The sequence below is a fragment of the Haliaeetus leucocephalus genome, unplaced genomic scaffold (assembly GCF_000737465.1).
Source record: "Haliaeetus leucocephalus isolate CR32 unplaced genomic scaffold, Haliaeetus_leucocephalus-4.0 Scaffold526, whole genome shotgun sequence".
Taxonomy (NCBI): Eukaryota; Metazoa; Chordata; class Aves; order Accipitriformes; family Accipitridae; genus Haliaeetus; species Haliaeetus leucocephalus.
This window is the reverse complement of record NW_010972962.1, coordinates 2,772,664-2,791,805: the sequence shown is the minus strand read 5'-3', so window position 1 is coordinate 2,791,805 and position 19,142 is coordinate 2,772,664. Positions and strand designations below refer to the sequence as shown.

The window sequence follows — 19,142 nt, the reverse complement described above, 5'->3', positions numbered from 1 at the left end:
CTGTCAGTCAATCTTTCTCTGTCCTGATATTTTGGAAATTCTGTCCTACCAAAGAATACCATAGGAAGGCAAAGAGCTACCAGAGTTACACCATCTCTGTCTGTTTTTAGGTGGGTGATGGAGAATTCTGCCTTTATAGTAATAAAAAGAGGATGTGTTTATCTCCCCTCCTGCAAGTTATCTTGTAAAGATGCTTAATGTGGGCATTTATCACCAAGGCTGAATCCTATGTAGGAGTCATAAGTAATCTGCCAATTTCATTCAAGGCAAATGAGAAGTCCAAGAAGCAACGCTGTTTTGTGTTTTGTGACCCTGGCCACTTCTTTTCAGCCACGGTGCATACGTTGTGTAGTGTATCGATCCAGAAGTAGCCCTCCCTCACTCGGGCTGAAAGCCTTTAATTGTCTGTACAGGATGAAGGAGAGAAACCACCACAGCAGCTGCTGCCTAAAGAGGTGGATAGCCTCGCACCCATCGTCATGCCAGTGTCTGTCCCTGTAAAGCTTCTGTCACCCGAGCCCAGCACGCAGCCCTCTGCCAGCACTGCCACAGTCAAAGACAAGCCTGCCAACTCTGTGTCAGATGATGAGATGCCCGTTCTCGTGAAGATGACTTACTCTCCACCGTGCAGTCCAAAAGTGGGCAACCCCTGCTCATCCTCTGTGAGTGCTGCGTTTCTTGCCACTAACTGTGCTGTGCTTGTTAAATCCCTTTGCTTGTAGTGCTGCTACTTTCTAAAACATCTATATTTTAGAATATTTTCTGGAATCTTAATGTTGCCTAATAAACAAAAAAAGGCCTGTAACATCATAGCATTTCTTCCTCAGTCATTTGAAAATATTAATTTTCCCTTTGCTGGGGCATCAAGACCTCAGTTGAAAATAAATAATTTGAAATTGGAATGTGACATTCTTTTATCCCACTAGAACAAAGGGATTTAGTATCTTTTTACTGTTTTTGTTTTTCCTTTTCAGGCTGCTTTGTTTTTATGTTATTGCTTAAATTCAGCAGTTTTATTTCTTCCTGTTTTTTAAAGTCAGATATATGTGCTTCTCATTTCAGCCAGAGATAGGAGGGCACTGTGCAGTGCTTACAGTGTGTGCTCTAAGCCAATATGAAGCTTGCCAACTCAGAGTTTTGCAATGAAGTCATTTTTCCCTTTCTGCATGCATCAGATCTAAGGGTTAATCACTGGGAATTCTGATATAGGAAAAATAGCTATGCTTAGTGCTTACGTTTCGCTCATAAAACTGAAATTGTCAGGCAGCATGAGGAATTTGAGTACTTGAATGAGATGTGAGAATGCTCTTTATTGTTTTCCTGAAAAAGTCCTGGAGCAAGCAGTATTTATTTCATGTTCCAATGTAGGAATAGATGCTACTCGTTCCTTCAAATCCATACTTGCAGACTACGCCATGATAAGAGATTACTGGGGAGTATAAGTACTGTATGGTATTACCTGTATAATGCAGAGAAATACTCTTGTGATTTTTTTTTTCTTTCTCATGAGGCTGATGGCCAAATGAGGGGACAGCATATACGGTTGTGGGTGACTCCTTATAATATTCATATATTTATGACCCCCCTCCTGACCCTTCACTCAGACATACAGGCTAATTTTCAATATATATAAAATCTTTACTCTCTTCCTTTCAGACAGAGGTTTTACACATAAACTTCCACTTTACTGTGGAAGCCAGCATCTCACAGTACTTGGTTTGTAACTCAGCAGTATAATTTTTCTTTTCTATTTCTAGTTTCAGGAGAGAAAAGGGACAGTCTTTTCTGAATCCTTGAGCTCTGAGTGGGAGATCTTCTCCAGAGACATCAGAGTAGGTGGCTTGGGCTTGTGTATTTCTGCAGCGTATGTAAAGTGACTGTGATTAAATCTGCCAGTGTTTGGCTAAATGCGCATTCATTCACTCAAAATTATGCTTGCAGTCTTTGTTATGGCCCAAGCAAACTTAACTCGCACAGTTTCCTCTCTGGATCCTACCTTTTATATAAGCAGTAGCATTGGAAATGTTCAGAGATCAAAAGATCTACAGTTCCCTCTTCTTCCGTAAAGAGATTGTGCCATTGGAGACTTTTTTAATACCAAAGAACTGGAGCTGTGTCGCCTTTATTTATAGTATGCTTTGAGCTGTCCAGAAAAGCTCCCACAAAGCGCATGGAATTGGTAAAATCAAACAGCAGAAAGAAACTAAATATTCAGCAGGGGTACAGGATGGTGAGCTGAAGCTAGCAGTCAAGTGAGGTCCATCAGGATATACCCAGAGTGGATCTATCAAGGTGCGGCAGCAGAGCCCGCAAGGATGCATTCAGTCTTGGATAATGGCATTCAGTTCCTGGAGCTTCAGAAAAGTATTGGAGTGATTCTGCATTGACAGCTCATGGACAGAATGATCTCCTTTAATATTCAATGTGATCTGTTTTGAAAGTAGTGTTGGCATAGCCACGCTGAGGCTAAAGTATACTACTGTAGGTGAAAGCGTAGGAGATGGAGGTGTATAGGACTTCTAACGTGTCTTGGTTGGTTAGTTTGCTTTACACTAGTGAGAAAGGAATACCAGCTTTCGCACGTTTAAAGAGCAGAACAAAATGAGCCCTTAATCAAAGACTTGGATCTGGCCTTCTGGGTTTTTTTTAGGTTTTGGGTTGTTTGGGGTTTTTTTTCCTTGAGTTTAGGGTTTTTTCCCCTTTCTCCTCTTTGAACACTAAATGTTCACTATTGTGATGGACTATGTCTGTGGTTACAGGTAACCCTTACCCTTTCACTGTTCTGAATGTCCATTATCAACAAAATTATCTCAAGCTGCATTTTTTCCTGCAAAAGGAAAACTCTTCTTAATTTTTTTTTGAGAGAAAAAATGTCAACAGCTGTTGGAGAGGATACAGCCATGATCTAACAGAGAGGACAGGACTTCTGTAATCAAAAACATTTCCGCAAGCTGGAATGTATTAACATAAGGGATAAGGGGTGACAGTGCTAATGCTCCTTTAACATGATTTTCATTGGGTGAATGTGATTCTCAAGAACCACCCATGGTGTGAAGATGTATCTTGTCTAAACATACATTGTAGTCATTTACTCTATGTAGTAGTAGAATTTACCAGATGATGCAGACATTCTGCAACCCTATCTGTCAGAAATTTTTCTTCAGCTTTCCAAGTTTATCCTAAAGATCTACAATCTGAACACCTAAAGGCAGTGTATTTAATACTGTGTTCATCTACCAGCTTCTGTGTGTTCTTAAAGCACAACCTGAGAACCTGTTTCTTCCCACCTCACCCCCACACCCCAGAAATCCAGGTTCCAGGTTTGCACAAATTCTGTGCCTTCTGATTCTGTGGACTCTAGGGATTTATTGTTAAATGATTTTAAACATTCAAATTCTAGAATTCTAGGCATGTTACAATGTGTGAATTTCCCAAATGGTCATCAACTACCCTTGTTCTTCCAATGAAAGAGGAGAGAGTTAAGTTCAAGATTTGTTGCAGCTGGACTGTACTCAAGCTGATGGGAATGTAGTGATAAGAGGCAAAGAATTTGAATTTATTACATTTTTCTTCCTTTCTTGCTGCTGAGTACTGCAGTAATTTCACTGAGCTCATGTGTCCTTCCCAGTCAAACAAAATAAATGCATAGGAAAACATCTCACACAAAGTTTCTAATAAACTGTGGCTGGGTAATGAAGTAACTCCCAACAGCCTGTGTGTGTTCAGTGCAAATAGAAGTGCCCAGGGTGCTTGGGTGGAGCTGAAGGGTGTGAGACTCATGGCCTGGGAGAGCTGTTCCCTGCACCTTTAAAAGCTGGCAGCAGCCTCTCCATGTCTTTGCCTGTGGCTCAGCCCTACCTTGACCCAGAGGGCTTGCTGAGGGAGGTGAGGGTAATTTGTCCTGGTTTTTCTCACTCCCCTGAGGTTTCTGTGTGGCACTGTACTGACCAGGCTTATTATGGTGGTACCTGAATAACTGCCTGGGGGTAACAGCTTTTCTGTGGCTGTTGCCCTAAGCTGTAGGGGATTGTGTGCAAACCACATTTAAGCATGCCTAAATACTAAGTTCTGCGTGTTTTTGTTTAGGAAATTAGCAAAAAACCTCACCAAAGTGCTGTGAAATTGGAAGAAAGCTTCAAACCATTGCAGGACAAGAAGAAGTATCGGCACAGACCCGAACCTCTTTTCATACCTCCTCCTTCCTTCAACTTCAGCATGTCCCACTCTGGTGCCACTCTGTACCAGAGCCAGCTTCGCTCTCCCCGTGTTCTCGGAGATCATCTGCTAGACCGGACGCATGAGCTCCCACCCTACACTCCACCACCAATGCTTAGTCCAGTTCGGCAAGGGTCTGGTCTCTTCAGCAGTGTTATCACATCATCTCATAGCACCTCGCATACTCAGCTGCCGCTTACTCCACTGACATCTACTCCACGGGTGCTCCTGTGTCGGTCTAGTAAGTGTTACATTTGCGGAGTGGCAGTACGTAGTAAATAATACTGTCCTCTTTTCTGGTGTTACCACATTGATGATTTTGACATGTGCTCACATGCATGCCTGGTTCTGTTACTTCACAGGAAAAGTGCATCTTTATCAGGGTTTTTGCCTTGGATTTTGTAGAGGTGGTGCTAAAGCATAAAGTGAATAGAGGAGCCTAACCAGCGAGTAAGGCTGTGATCTTGCAGTGTGGTCTGCCTCAAGTAAGGACGACCATGCCTCTCATTACATCTGGGCTTTCTGAAATGGAGGGAAAAGACCTGGTTTGAGACACAGGGTTCATTTTAAGCATTTGCTGTTCGGTGCTTCATGAGAGAAGGTGTCTAGTCATACATGATCAGGGCAGTAGAAACCTCTGCAAGTTAGGACATTTCTCTTCCCTGTAACAACTTAGACTTTCTGTCTAAATATTGATAAAGGGTAATTTTTGCTCAATAGACTGGAGTAATGATGATGTTAACAGGGAAGTAACAATGCAGCCTGGGAGGTGGAGCATCAGCAGCGATACAGTTGTTACCAAATTACCCTTATAAACTCGAACTCCAATCTCTGTTTCAGATAGTATTGATGGAAGTGTCATTCCGGTGACACCTGGGCCTGGAGAACAGACTGTTGAACCGTAAGAAAAACAATATTGTTTTTGTCACTGCTTTTATAGACTAGCTCCAGCATAGAGCATGTGGCCTGTAGTGTTTTGAACTGGGCAGGTAGTGTTCAACTGCCTGAAATCATGTTGGGCTGGATGCGTTTAAGTTGCTCTGTATGGTGGCTGAGGACATTGGGAGCAAAGTGGCTGTGGGAGATGTAGATGTCATGGCTCAAAAATGCTAGGAGAGGCTTGGTGGGAGCCACTGAAGGTGAAACAACAGTTGGTGACAGCTCGGAAGAGGGCTGAGAGGAAAACATAGGCTGATCCAGTACTCTTGCTTTTATTTATTTATGTATGTATATATGTAAAAACTGTGGAGCTTTGGAGAGGTGTTACCTGATAGGTTCCCCAGGGCAGACTACAAACACGATTGTCCCTCAGCAGTAATGTCTCTTTCTGCTCTCTGCTGAAGAGTGCCATTCGCTATGGAACAGAAAGCTACTGTTTCTGGCATCTAGCCTCTTTGCTAGTCAGCACGCATATAGGCTAGCTTGGGTTGTCCGTAAGGTATGATGTCTCAGTATAGTTTAAATTGTGTATTGAAATTTTTGTTTCCCCACAAGAGATTGGCTGTCTCTAATATTCAAAATACTTATCCCACTAGGGGTAAAGCATTGCGTAAAGCAATCTGACACAATTTCCTGCCACTCAAGTGTAATAAAAGTTTTGTTGGAAACAAAGCAAACACTACTGTGACTTCTGTTTTTTCTGTACGTTGTGTAGTTGAATACTTATTTATTTATTTATTTGTCTTTATAGACGAATCAATATCGGGTCCAGGTTCCAGGCTGATATTCCTGAGCTGCAGGACAGATTGCTAATGGAGAAAGATGTGCACAAGGCTACTTTGGTTTGGAAACCGTGGCCAGAACTGGAGAACAAAGTCTTCCAACAAAGAGGTACAATGAGTTGCCATTTTAGAAGTTCATACATCAACCTGTGCCTGTTGAAGAAAGTCACATTGATTTCTCATGTGTATACAGTACAAAATGTTCAAGAGAGTATTAATTACTGAGAATGCAGAACAGGATACCAGAACTGCATGTCACTGGTTTAGAGTAACAACATTATATAGTGACACTTAAAGTGAAGTCTGGATGAACTGCTTTCTGGCAGCCAAGGGGAATAGATCGTTGCTGGGAAGTGGGGGTTTTTTGGGTACTGAACTGCCTGGTAAGGGAAGAGGTCACAGACGAGAGACAGCTGATGCCTTCTCCTGTGACCATAACTGAGAGGAAATGTGATGGGCTCAGTGGCTTCTACCAGTCCTGAGCAGAGTTTGCTCCTGCTTCCAGCATGGTTCATTTCTGTTTCTCTACCCTGGCTGGAGCCTTCTTGGCACAGCAACATCACTGGCCTGTGCAAGCCACTGCCTCACAGCTAAATCTCTGCCTCTGGCTCAGCAGTAGCCTGTCCCATCCCAAGGATGCACTCTGCAAATCCCATCACATCCCCCCCTCAGTGGGTGATCCTAAAACCAAGAGATGAGGTGCTGGGGAGAGAAAATATAAAAGCTGCTGCCCTGAACTACATTGTCTTTGAGTGGCATTACAGAATCCTTGGCTCTGGATGTTTGACTGACCGGCTACTGTATAAGCAGTAAAATGTTGACTTGTTTCTGACAGTGGAAGACCTTTTAAATATGAGCTGTTCCAGTGTGTTACCTGGTGGAGGAACTAACTCGGAATACGCTTTGCACTCTCTCTTTGAAGCGAAAGGAGATATTATGGTAAGATAAGAAGCCGAAAGGGGAGATATGATCCTCTTCTGCAGATAAATTAGCATGCTTTATTAAATGGATTTAGATATGGTTATATAAAAAAGAGATTTCTGACTGATTCGCAGTGATGCTTTAAACATCCTGTAACATTTTGGGGGAATGACTTTTCCCTTTCATTCTTTAATAAATTTAAATTTCAAAGCAGTGCCTCTCTGAAGCCTTACTGTATATTTCATATAGATAAGATTACTTAGTTTATAGCCTTGGGGCTTTGAATGTCTCCCAGTGCTTGCTCCAGCCCTGATATTTCACAAGCTTTATATTTGGTCACAGAGAGCTTAGTCCTCTTCTAGCCCTTATAAAAAACGTTTTTTGTAGCCGCAATCACATCTACTTATTTGTTCAGAACTGTGAGGTAATTGCACACAGTTCTCATATAAATAATGCATTTCAAATATTTGCATTAGTTTAGCGATGGGAATGTTATTAACTAGTGCAAAACATCCATTTTGCCCAGTGTTAGGGAAAGACAAGGCTCTGCACCAGTTCCTGGAAAGCCAATTTAAAACAAGATGCAACAGAACACAGGGCTGGAACGAATCTCACGGGGTTGTCTAATACAGTGGTTTTTAGCTTACGTCCCAGTTTCCTTAGGCTCTGTTAGCTGTATCTGAGGGGTCTGAGACAGGTGACTGAACTTACTGTCAGGACATGAAATTTGCTGTATAGGGGGGGTCTGCATTGTCAGGGGAGAAATTTTAGGGATCCACAAATCATCTGTCTCCTTGAACCAAAGGAGGATTGACTATACTTGCTGTCATTCCTGACAGATGTTGACCCAAACAGATATTCAGAAAGACTTCATGCTGTAAATATTAATGCTATCAAACCAACCATTAAATATTAGTATTAATTAACACTATCAAATAAACACTATAAACATATTTGTATGTGGCAAGCAGAAGGGAGGGAAGAGCTGGAAGTTGCTAAGTAATAGCCACATTTGTGCTAATTAAGGCAGGACAGGTGTGCATTAGGTGCAGTGTTAATGGGCCTTGGAGTAATTTGATGTGATTTTGTATGACAGAAGAGAAAAAAGAGAGAAAATTAATTCATATCCTCATACCAAATAGTCTTCTAAATGCAGTCGTATGCAGCAGCTGACTGCATTTGCTAATTCTGCTTTTCCCTGCTTTTTTATTTAGGTTGCTCTTGAGAAGCTGCTGTTGAGAAAGCCAGTAAGATTGAAGTGTCATCCTTTGGCAAATTACCACTACGCCGGTAGGTTTCCTTGCAATCTCTGTGTCTGCTGGTATACAGAGTCCAAGGCTGGCATCCCAGGCTGGCACATGGGATCACCCTGCACTCTCTGCTGTCTGCTGCAGGGATGGCAGCATCTAATAGAGAGGTGATGTGGACACTGCCAAGTGGTACTTCCAGAGCCTTTTGTTACAAGTTTGGCAGTTTTTTACCTGACTGACGACATACAGAAACTCTGCATCCATGTTGCTGTCTAGGGTTCTACAGATGTAAAACTGCCTTGAGTAATTTTTTTTCCTCTTTTAAACTAACATTTAACTTGTTGATCTCCTTTTAAAGCTGCTGCTATTCATAGATTGTATTACTACCAGTAAGTTGTTCGTTTTCTGGTATGTAAACATCTGCCATCATGCTTTCCTTTTCTGAGGTGATGGTGCATAAGTGAATATGATAATCATGAGCATCCTTCCAAAGAGGCAGTGCTGTAACTCTCACTAGTTAGTGTCTTAGTACTGAATACAGAGGCTCTCTTTGAGTGGATTTAGCCAAAAACAAACAGGTCTGGCCATAGTGACTTCTTTAACAAACACAGCAAGAACTGCATTTTGGTGATGAAGCAGAAGTGCCCTGTGAAATACACAAGGTGGTGTGAAGCCATTGGACTTAAGTTATGTCACCTAAGCATAGGTGGCAAATGTCTTGCCTCTGCAGCCCTCCATGTTATTGTTTAATGCTTCATAGTGGCTAACAACTGCTTGGACACACAGAATAGGGTTTTGTGTAAGAGATTTAAGACTTTATCTCTAGTTTAGGCTCAACAGGAAACAAGCGAAGAATCTTCTGATGGTCAGTCAATGACAATGTCCAGGGTCATATACTCATTTCCAGTTACAATCATTGTGCTACATAAGTATAGAAGCAAGCTACTTCCTGGCTGTAGCAGCTCACTGGAAAGACTCCCAAGTAACAAGGACTCTTTTGTAAAGCAACTCCTTAACCCTTTGGCCTGAGAACAAGAACAGAAACATGTTTGATGGCAGCTGATAACGAGAGTGAATACATGTGAAGATCAGGTTTTGAGTCTTGTCTGGGGAAGATGCCTAGTGCCTTTGATAACAGCTCTGTTGCGGTCCAAAGGGTGGACGATGGGGGTGGATGAAGAAGGAGGACGTCAGCCAGGAACTTTGATCAGGGTCTCTTGTCTGAAGAGATGACACAAAATCATATGTGTGAGACAGTGCAGGGCATGAGAGCAGGAAGATGAGGAGATATCCCAGCAGCCTCATCTTCAGTAAGAGATCTAATTAGCAGAGCAGATAAGAAATTTCTGCCTGTGTTGCAAAGGAGGAGGAACAGTCTTTACTGAAGCAAGTACTTCTGAAGTAGTTTCAGAAAGTGTTTTATTGTGATGCAGGGAGGAGCCAGGAGAGACTGTTTTGTTTAATCTTTCATGTGAGATGACACTAATCCTTGTTAATTAGCACTGAGACCTGTGGACATCAGTGTATCCCTGTTTCTTAAGCAGGAGAGGAAGTTTGATAGTTTGATTCTGCTTATCACAGCATGAAACAAAATCTCACCAATCTGGATTTAAGTACCATAAAATAACAAGACAAAGCATTACTTACTAATGCTCTTGAATGCAACGTGTCATTGTAACTTGTATTGACAGCCACGCTCTAGCATCATGCAGTGGCTCTTGAATAATAGTTTATTTGCGGTTGATAATCAGCCACTCAAGGCATATGGGAATTTCTCAGAATCTAGTGCATGAATAGCTTAATGTAACTTCAGGTGGCATTTGTTTGGGTTAACTCTTTGGGCTTTCTGCTCCGTAGTCAGAAATCACAGTTCTCAGGCACCACCACATTTAAAGGTGGAATAGACCAAAACAGAGCATGGCACTGACTCGTGAGTGTTAATTGATACCACAAACAATAAATATTCAAACTCATCCTCAGCACTGCCCTTGAATGAGGATACAAGCAAATAGCTCACCTTTGAAACCTGTTGACTTGTGAGGGAAGCAGGTTGTAAAATTTGAGGCTTTTCAGTTGTGTGCCAAGAGACCTAGGCATGCCTGACCCAGGGCTGCTTGGAAGAACACCCTAATCTCTCTATCCTAATGCTTTGCCATCTGTCAGGATGGTGTTTTAAGTAAGAGAGAGGGAACGCATATCTAATACAAGAGGAGCGCTGTTGCAAACACTTGTATTGTTTTCATTTGAATAGTGGAATTTGTCAGGTCTGAAGTTCTCCTGCAGCGAGAATTGCAGGAGAGATGGTCTCTGAAATAATGTGCTTCAGGTGGTCTGGAAACTTCTTGTGCATACTGTGACAGGGTGTGGATCAGGCCCAGCATATGCTGTATGTAATGGATTTGAGCCACCTCTCAGGAGGGCTCCCTGGGTGTAGGTGTAGCCCCCTTGAAACCAACCGGTTAGGCCCAAAGCCCCTAGATTTGTAGAAGATATTTATTGTCAGTTAATCTGTGCAAAAACAATATGGCAGGTAAAAGAAAATGTAGAATAAATGTCTAACCATAAAGATCATCTTTAAAATTTTATCTGTATTCCAAAGTCCAAAATTCTTTCTTGCTGCATTGCAGATTTTTCTCTATACACGTTCTCTATATCTCCCTCAAGCTAACAAGAGCAAAAGCGGTTTCCCAGCAACCAGAGTTAAAAACAGCTTTTCTTCTGTTTCTTTTCCTACACAGGATTTATTCTATTAATTAGGTTACTTCCAATTAACCCGCATAATCTTTTAAGGGTCTCGGCTAATACCACAGCTATTGGGGAAACTCTGTAAGGCCTGAATCCTCCATAGGTGTACAACAAAATTAGTTCATGGAAGTGATTCTTTTTTTTTTTTTTTTTTCTTTTTCCAGGAGGGTGGGGTAGAGGCAGGAGAGCATGACTAGAGAGGTTTGCCAAAAACTAAAATATCTCCTTTGCTGTTGTCGTGCTTTTTAAAGTTATATTTTGGCATAGCAGAGCAAGCCCCTGGACTGAATCAGTTCGTTTACCCCTGTCCAAAGGGAGGGTAAATGCAAATGACTGGCAAGCTGTGTAAGAAGGGAATGATGCTGGTTCAGGGTGGGAAAGATGGCAAGGCAGTGTGTCAGCAAAAAGATCTTTGGGTGATAACAGAATAAATAAAACTCGTGGCTTGAAGCCAGTGCCTTTCTCTGGTGCTTAAGAGATCTTTAGAGTAAATCTCTGTGGAAATAACTAATGCATACTTACATCCAGTACTGGAAAAGCCTGCAGAAAACAGGTTGCAAAAAAGTTAATTTTGTAGTTTTCAGCATATGAAGGACTGGTGAGGTACCTGCTTTTAAGCTTGTGAGCCTGGGAGTTGACACTGAAAAGCAAAACACTGGCAGTTAATAAAAAAAAAAACCCTCTCTATTTTTTTATAGACAGAAGTAACCTGTGGAGTTCAATACCATGCATGGTGCCAAGCCCAAGTTAACTGAATTCAGTGCAGAGGCAAGCATTTCTATGGAGAATGCTAACATTGACAGGAATATTAGGGATTTCTTCTGATAAAAGTTTTAGATGTTTCAGAAACTCTCAGATTGAAGTAGAATCTTCTCATAGTGTAAGTCATTTCAAAGGCATCCGCTTTATGGCTTCTTGCATATCCATCCTTTAATGTATGTAATGCTGCCCACTTTTACAAACAGGACACTGCTTTGATGCAGTAGAGCAATCCTGTGTTTCTTCTGTTTGACTAATACTGAGGAAGCACAAATTCATTTCAATTTAAATGTTGATTTCACATTTTCATGGACAGTTAGGCTGGTGAAGTAAACACAGAATAACAGTATTTGAAAGTTTTATATACAGCTTCCATTAAATGATCAGAAAGTAGTTTGTGTGTATTGCACATTGCTACAATCTTTATCTACTTGTGACCTCTGTCACAGAGGATTTAAGTGTCTTACCTCAAGCCATGCAAGTGAAGAGCTGCAAAAGGACCTTATAGGAGTTACCGTCTGGAGAACTAAATGATAGATGGACTTCTGTGTAGTTAAATGTAAAGTGGCATATATGGGAATAAACAATACAAGCTTTACATATAAAATTATGAGCTCTGTGGTGATACTTCTCAATTAGAATGAGAACTTGGGATTATAATGCTAGTTCTACGAAAGCATCAGCTCTGTATTTTACAGCAGCTAAAAAAACCTCAAGTCAAATGTTAAGATGATAGAGAACATGGTGATGCCACTGTGCAAGTCTGTGGATTGCTTATATGTTGACTACTACGTGCCTTTCTGGTCCCTTCATCTCTATAGGAATGTTTTAGTACTGGAGAAGGTTGAGAGGGACAGCAGTAATGACCAAAGGTGTGGGAGTGATAGAAGGGACATGCAATCCTGAGTAGCATGGAGATGATGGTTGAGATTGGGTTCAGTTTCTCTTCCACTTGAAGAACGAAGGGTCAGTCAGTCATCCAGTGAAGCTACTGGGAGCCGGGAAACAAAGAAAATTATGTGGTTCTTCACGCAGAGGGTCTGCTATCTGTGAAACTCCTCAGCAAAGGATGTTTTGGGTGCAAGAAGCCTAATGAGTTGAAAGGAAGAGCCGGTCAGCACTTACAAGGACAGTTACTAAATAAGCAAATTGCAACAGACTCAGGAAATCTCCTGTGCTGAAAGTGGTCAGAGGTTAGGAAAAATTAGGGAGAGGCATTGTATTTCCTTGCCCTGATCTTACTGTTTCCTAGGCAACTGCCTGTGATCGCTGCTGGAGACCAAATACTGGTTAGATGGACTTGAGGTCTGAGTCAGTACAGCCATACTTGTATTGGGGTAGCAGCAATGACTAGCATGTGCTTGAGGTTTCCTAGTTTTTGTTTCAGATACTATATCAACATAAAGGTGGTGGGGTTTTATTGTTTATAATGAATTCACTCTTGTTTTTAAGGCTCTGACAAATGGACGCATCAAGAAAGGAGGCTGTTCAAAGAGGCATTGTCCACCTACAGCAAAGATTTCATATTTGTACAGAAAATGGTAAGGTTATTTCTGTTCTGTCAATTGTTTTTTTCATTTGCTGTATTCTGTTCCCCTTCATTTTCCCTCCAGTGCCAGACCAGCTTATTGCAGATATAGAGCCAGCGGTGATTACGAGAACACCAATAAGAGTGGTATATTCTATTTGGTGTACCTATGCATGCAACTGCAGCACCAGTAAAAAAACTTTTAAAACAAATAAATAAAATCTGTTCCTCTTGTTATTATATGTAAAAGTTTTCACACCTGGAATCCAAGTCATGGCATTCCATATGTAGGAAAGGTATGGTGCTCTGCTGTTATCTTGGTGTTCTGTGGCAGTTTCTTAAAAAGTACCTGCGTCACTGGCATAGAGCCCTGTACCAGAAAGGCCAATAAAGAGAGAACGTGTTTGGGCTTAATTTTCATGTTTTGCCACAAAGCAGAAAAGACGAGGTGTATACATCTCAGGGCAGAATACCTCACTTGTTAGCTCAAATGTTGAAAACATTTGGGTTTATGGGAACCAAGTCTTAATTCCTAGATTTCTCAGTGGTATTGTACACTTGAGCTACAAAAGTGTATTCTCAGTCATTTTCTAATGAGAGTCTAGAGAATCCTAGAGAAGTGTACTGAAGCTGAAATAATCAACACAAATTTGACTGAAAAACTAAAAAAATTATTCTACAAGAGTATTCCTGCTGTAGTCAAACTGCCTCTTTTTCTCCATTTGAATGTTTGAGAAATAAAGCCTACCTCTTGGAATATATTAAAATTGTGTTGAATGAAAGCAAAAAATTGAGACTGGACTATTTCTGCAATTACTTAACTACAGGTTAAGTCTAAGACGGTTGCACAATGTGTGGAATACTACTATACCTGGAAGAAAATCTTGCGTTTGGGACGGAAACACAGAACACGTTTAGAGAAAAAAAGAGAGGAATGCCTGGTAAGTCTAAAAGAATATGAGAAAGTTTGACACTTGATAATTTTTATGTTCATCCTGTTTGGAGGAGAAGGTTGAACTAGATGACATAGGTCTCTTCCAACTGAAATTATTCCATAATTCTAAATTCTGTTCTGTATGAGCATTCTGTGACCTCAGCTACACCATGATTTTGTGTTCCTGGACTGTAATGGGATAAAAGTGTTTTGACTAGTGCATTATCTAACTCTAGTCCAGCAATTACAGCTTTTGGTACTGATGAAGCAGGTGAACCTCTGTAAATTATTCCTGTGCCTGTGTGTGCTCCTAAAGGCTGCTCTAATATCCTAGTACAAAAAAACATTTACAAAGACTGGCAATGCAGTTCTTTGTGTACAGGGTCTGTATTACTGGTACTCTGAGTAGTCTTAAGAAATGGGGGGGGGGTTGTTGTTTTTGTTTTTTTTTAAATAAGTCATTTGACTATGAATATAGCATACATTGTTATTCTAACAGCTGGGGGAGAGTATTGCACCTTGGCATCTGTAGATTCTTGGAGCCACAGCTCTGTAACGCAGATGGGAGGGTGTTTTGAGCCCTGCAGTGAAGCTTCATGAGCTGTACCTTGTCCATTAAGGGGTGGTAGTTCCAGCAAGATCAGAAGTTCATTCAGGATGGGAAAAAAATACTGAAACCTGGAAGCAGACTTGACTAAGCAGCATGCTGTAGCAGTACTGTCTATGTCCTGCTATGCAGTACTGTCTGTCTTTGACCATATTTCTAGTATTTCTTAAATACACTATTTCAGACAAGTGGAGAAGAGGAGGTGTTAGAGGAAGATGAGGAGATCGAAGAAGACAGAAAGGAAGAAAGGGAAATGCAGAAGTCTCCTGACCCACCAGCTATCCCTCTTGTTGGACCTATAGATCTGCCTGCCCTTCAGAGCCTTTCACTTTCTTCATCCTCCTTCATCTGTGAAATGCCAAATTGTGGCGCTGTACGTGTGTTTAGTATCTTTAATAGCAGGGGGTTTGTATACTAGTGGATTGTGATTTGGGGAATCAGGGTTTTAGACTATTCCTGGCCAGTGATATCTCCTGAATATCACTGGACAAATAATTTTGCCTGCTTTTAATTCCCACCTCACAAAATATAGACACTATGCTGATCTGTAGATAAAGTTGAATCCTGAGATGTTGTATCAATTAGAAATACCGTATGGTAACAGCTCTGATTACCTTTTTGTTATACGACTGTAATAATAGGATAGCTCACTGGTTTGTTTTATTATGACTAAGTTTCTTTAACTCTAGTGGGATATAGCTGAAAGCAAGCAACATTTGACCAAGTAGATTGTGTGCATTAGGTGTGTACAGTTGTTCTATTGTAATATGCATTCAGCATACTTCTTTCTGCAGTTCCCGTTCCAGTGCAGTATTTCTTGGTTTTTTTATTTTTTTTTCTTCCCTCCATCCTACTCTCTGTCAGGTGTTCAGTTCCCGACAAGCGCTAAATGGCCATGCTCGCATTCATGGAGGTACGAATCAGGTGACAAAAACACGGTGCACCATTCCAGGCACTAAGCAGAAATCTGGTACGCAGAGTGGATACTGCTCCATCAAGAGTTCACCCGCCCACAGTACAACAAGTGGTGAGACCGACCCAACAACAATTTTTCCTTGCAAGGAGTGTGGCAAGTAAGTGAAATACGACTGTCTGCAGTATCGCATCACATTTGCCTATCTATATTCCAGATGAATAGCATTGCAACAAACTCTCTATTTTGCTCTCATGGTCTCAAAAGAACAGTTTCCCCTTAGATGACGTGTCTTCTTACCAAAACCTTCAGCGATTGGTTTGCATGATGTTTTGGATGCTTCCCCCTGCAGTACTTACTCCAATTTTCCTGAATCCATTTACCTGCTAGAATTTCTACATCTGACAGTCTAGCTTCCTGCTTCATCACAGACTTGCATGTGACAGTGGGCAACTTTCTCTGTGTTTCAGTGCTTGAGTTTGTCCATCCTAACATGGGATGGGGTTTCTTCACTTCTTCCCTGGTGTGCAAGATTTGGTGAAACTCAGTACAGGGAGAATTAGGATATGCAGAGATACTGAAGCAACTGTGGGAGCTACAAAATACCTCCAGCAGAGTCTGAATAGGCAATTTTGATACTGTCAAGATGTATAAATCTGGTAGTCTGTCCCTGAAATTCTCACCATGGCATTGCAGACTTCACTGACTTCTATTTCAGGACAAGGAAGCAAATGTACTGATAGGTTGTTGAGTCTTTTTTGGCTCACTTCATCAAAAGCAATGCATTTTTTATCTGATTTTCTTTTCCTTTAAAATTTAGGGTATTTTTCAAAATCAAAAGCCGCAATGCTCATATGAAGACTCACAGACAACAAGAAGAACAGCAAAGGCAGAAGGCTCAGAAAGCTGCTGTGGCAGCAGAAATGGCAGCCACTATTGCAAGAACTACTGGGCCAGTTGGGCATAGTTTGATCCCTCTGGATCACATGAGTTTGGTTAAACATGTTGAAAATGTTGGTGACATTGATGACGATGTTGTTCAGGAGCTGGGTGATGTCATGGAAGAGAATGAAGTCATGGATGCTGACCTTTTATTGGATGATGAAGATGCAGATCTACTGCAGGATGATGCTGAGTTGTAAATAAAGTTGTTTGATAAAGACAGCTACTGAGCACACCCTGAATGGATCAATCAGGAAACGTGGACTGCTTGTTTATTCCCCATTGATTGTAAACTACCTGTTGAAAATGAGAATTCTTTTATCCAGGTCTAGAAAAAAAGAAATCTGCTTTTTTCCCTTTTTTTTTATTAATTTGTGTTTTTGGGGAAAAAAATAAATAATTGGTACAAATATTCTTATAAGGTGTTTTTATCTGAGCTCATTTTGCTGATATCTTCCAAGGCCACTAATTATAGATGTTCATGGTTCTGCTATCACTTCCTGCCAGATGATCCTGGTAGGATCTTTAGTCTTTAACTCTTTTCATTTTAGCCCAATTACAAGAGTGATCTTCACAACTTCTGATGGAACTTTTTTTTTTTGCCTATACTGGATCACTTCCAGCATCTTCTAGAGACTAAATGTCACCTCTGCTAAGGAGATGATTACATTCTTTGGCTTTGTGCTATCATTTTAAGGGGGGGGGGGGGGGGGATTGATTTAACTGTGAAATAATTACAGGAGTGACAGTATCATCTGTAGTATTGCAGTACTTTTTCAGTTCTGTCTTGCCTTAATGCATACATGTTAGGCAGTTTGTAAAAGCATTGGTTACACTGTACATTTCAGAGCTTCCATTTTTGCAAGGTTTTGATCTGCTGATTTTAGAATGACCTAATTCAAGAATTGAAGAAAGAAGATGATTGTACTGTGGTTCACATCATCTGATGGGAACACTGAATCAGGAACACCGCCTTGGTAATCAGATTGCACTGGAAATATATTTTGCTGTGACAATAAATCACACTGTTGAACAGCCATCTCAGTGGTTTTAGGAGAGTGTATGCTTGAGCAATGCAGGAGCTTGCTCTCTCACCAGGCAAATACAGGGAGCGGTTCTTGCCTGTGGAACAGAGATTGATGGAGTATATGCCTTCAGCACATTTTAGTTATTACTTGTAGGGATATAATGTTGTGCCATTTTCAGTCCTCCTCATTACATGAAATTCAAATGTTGTTTATTTAGTAAAACATACTCTAAAGGTGAGTTGACATTGCTGTTTAATTACCATTTCTTCTCCCTTAGGTTCAGATCTACATGCTGGATGTCTAACACCATTTATATAAATATAGATTTGGTTCTCTAAGTAAATAAGATCTCAAAAGAATTGTACCTTGCAGAATGAAAGGATTAAGGAAGAATTGGAGTTAGGTTGAGTGGACCTTTAATTACAGAATATGAATACCGATTTTAGAGATTTCACAGGTAGCAGCACTGATTTTCTTGTGAATTTTGCACAGTAGAAGAGTATTGCTGACTTTATAAAATATTTTGTAAGGCTGATTTCAGATCTTCCAGATTTCAGAGTTGTTTGGTTTTTTTTATGGGTTGGGTTTTGGTTTATTGGGGTTTTTTTGCCATGTCCTAACATCTTAAACAGAATCTGAGAGATGGTGGATCTTATTTTCTACTGTCTTTCTTCCTTGTATAACTATGCAAAATGAGGGTAAATCACAGCACTTTTATATAGGAGTACCAGACCACACAAGTTCAAAACCAGTGGGACTCGTTGGCAGAGAGGTGCCTTCTCTGTCAAAGCCAAGTATGTGAAGCCAAATGACCTGAAGTTTCTACTTAAGATCAAATCTTCTGATACTAAAGAACAACCGTTCAGGAGAATTGAAATCACTTCACGGTTTCTGGTTAGTGATGTTCCTGTGTACATGGTTTGTTTTAGTGGGCTTTTTTCAGAGGTTTTTTTCAGAGGTTTTTTTAGTTGGTTTTGATCAGCGGGTGGAATTTCGCTCCTTCTGCTACATAAGGGATCATGTTCTCAATGACTGTACCTGTGAGTTTCAGGAGATCAGGCAGCAGCTGCCTTTTCTTTCACGAACTGCCAGGCAGCAGACTTCCCAGCAGTTCCTGTCCTTGCTGTGACATGTTACTTTCACAGGGGCCATGCAACCCAGGTTCAGCAGACGGGGTGTTCAGCTGTATGCTGCCAACTAGATCCACTGATAATAAATCTTGTAGATTGTGCAGGTCTTAGTGGTTTGCAAAGTAGAGGCTTTTGTGAGCGGTAACTTGTGCTGACTTTTAGGAGCCCGTGTTAGAGACAACCTGGCAGAGTCTACTCTTTCTCTTCCAAACTTGGATCATTTTGAACTTTTAAAAGATCTTTCTGAGAAAGGCTGCTGCACTGGAAAATGGAAGCATGTTTTCAGATTCCCCTGTTAGTGGTGGGGAAAAAAATGAGTGTTTAAGCAAAGTGATAATTGAAGTCAGTGAGAGTTCTGCTTGAAGAAAAGTAAAACGTAGTAGAAACTTGTGGGCTTGATTCTGAAGAGCAGCTCTATATTAAAGAATCTACAGTGGAACTTTTCTAGC

General features: G+C 40.9%; 1 protein-coding gene across 3 annotated transcripts in view; it reads left to right on the top strand.

Moving 5' to 3' along the window:
- TRERF1 (transcriptional regulating factor 1) overlaps nt 1-16,949 on the top strand; it is a 101,364-nt gene extending 84,415 nt beyond the window's left edge. For 2 of the 3 annotated variants that reach the window (XM_010576450.1, XM_010576451.1), the window contains 11 exons: nt 414-662; nt 4,087-4,456; nt 5,056-5,116; nt 5,906-6,045; nt 6,772-6,875; nt 8,072-8,147; nt 13,064-13,152; nt 13,967-14,080; nt 14,865-15,053; nt 15,545-15,753; nt 16,414-16,949. In XM_010576450.1, coding sequence (XP_010574752.1) covers nt 414-662; nt 4,087-4,456; nt 5,056-5,116; nt 5,906-6,045; nt 6,772-6,875; nt 8,072-8,147; nt 13,064-13,152; nt 13,967-14,080; nt 14,865-15,053; nt 15,545-15,753; nt 16,414-16,735 — 1,923 coding nt within the window. In that variant the 3' untranslated portion in view covers nt 16,736-16,949. The remainder of the gene's footprint in view (nt 1-413; nt 663-4,086; nt 4,457-5,055; nt 5,117-5,905; nt 6,046-6,771; nt 6,876-8,071; nt 8,148-13,063; nt 13,153-13,966; nt 14,081-14,864; nt 15,054-15,544; nt 15,754-16,413) is intronic. The other variant, XM_010576452.1, reaches the window with a different exon arrangement.
- Nucleotides 16,950-19,142: the final 2,193 nt, after the last annotated feature.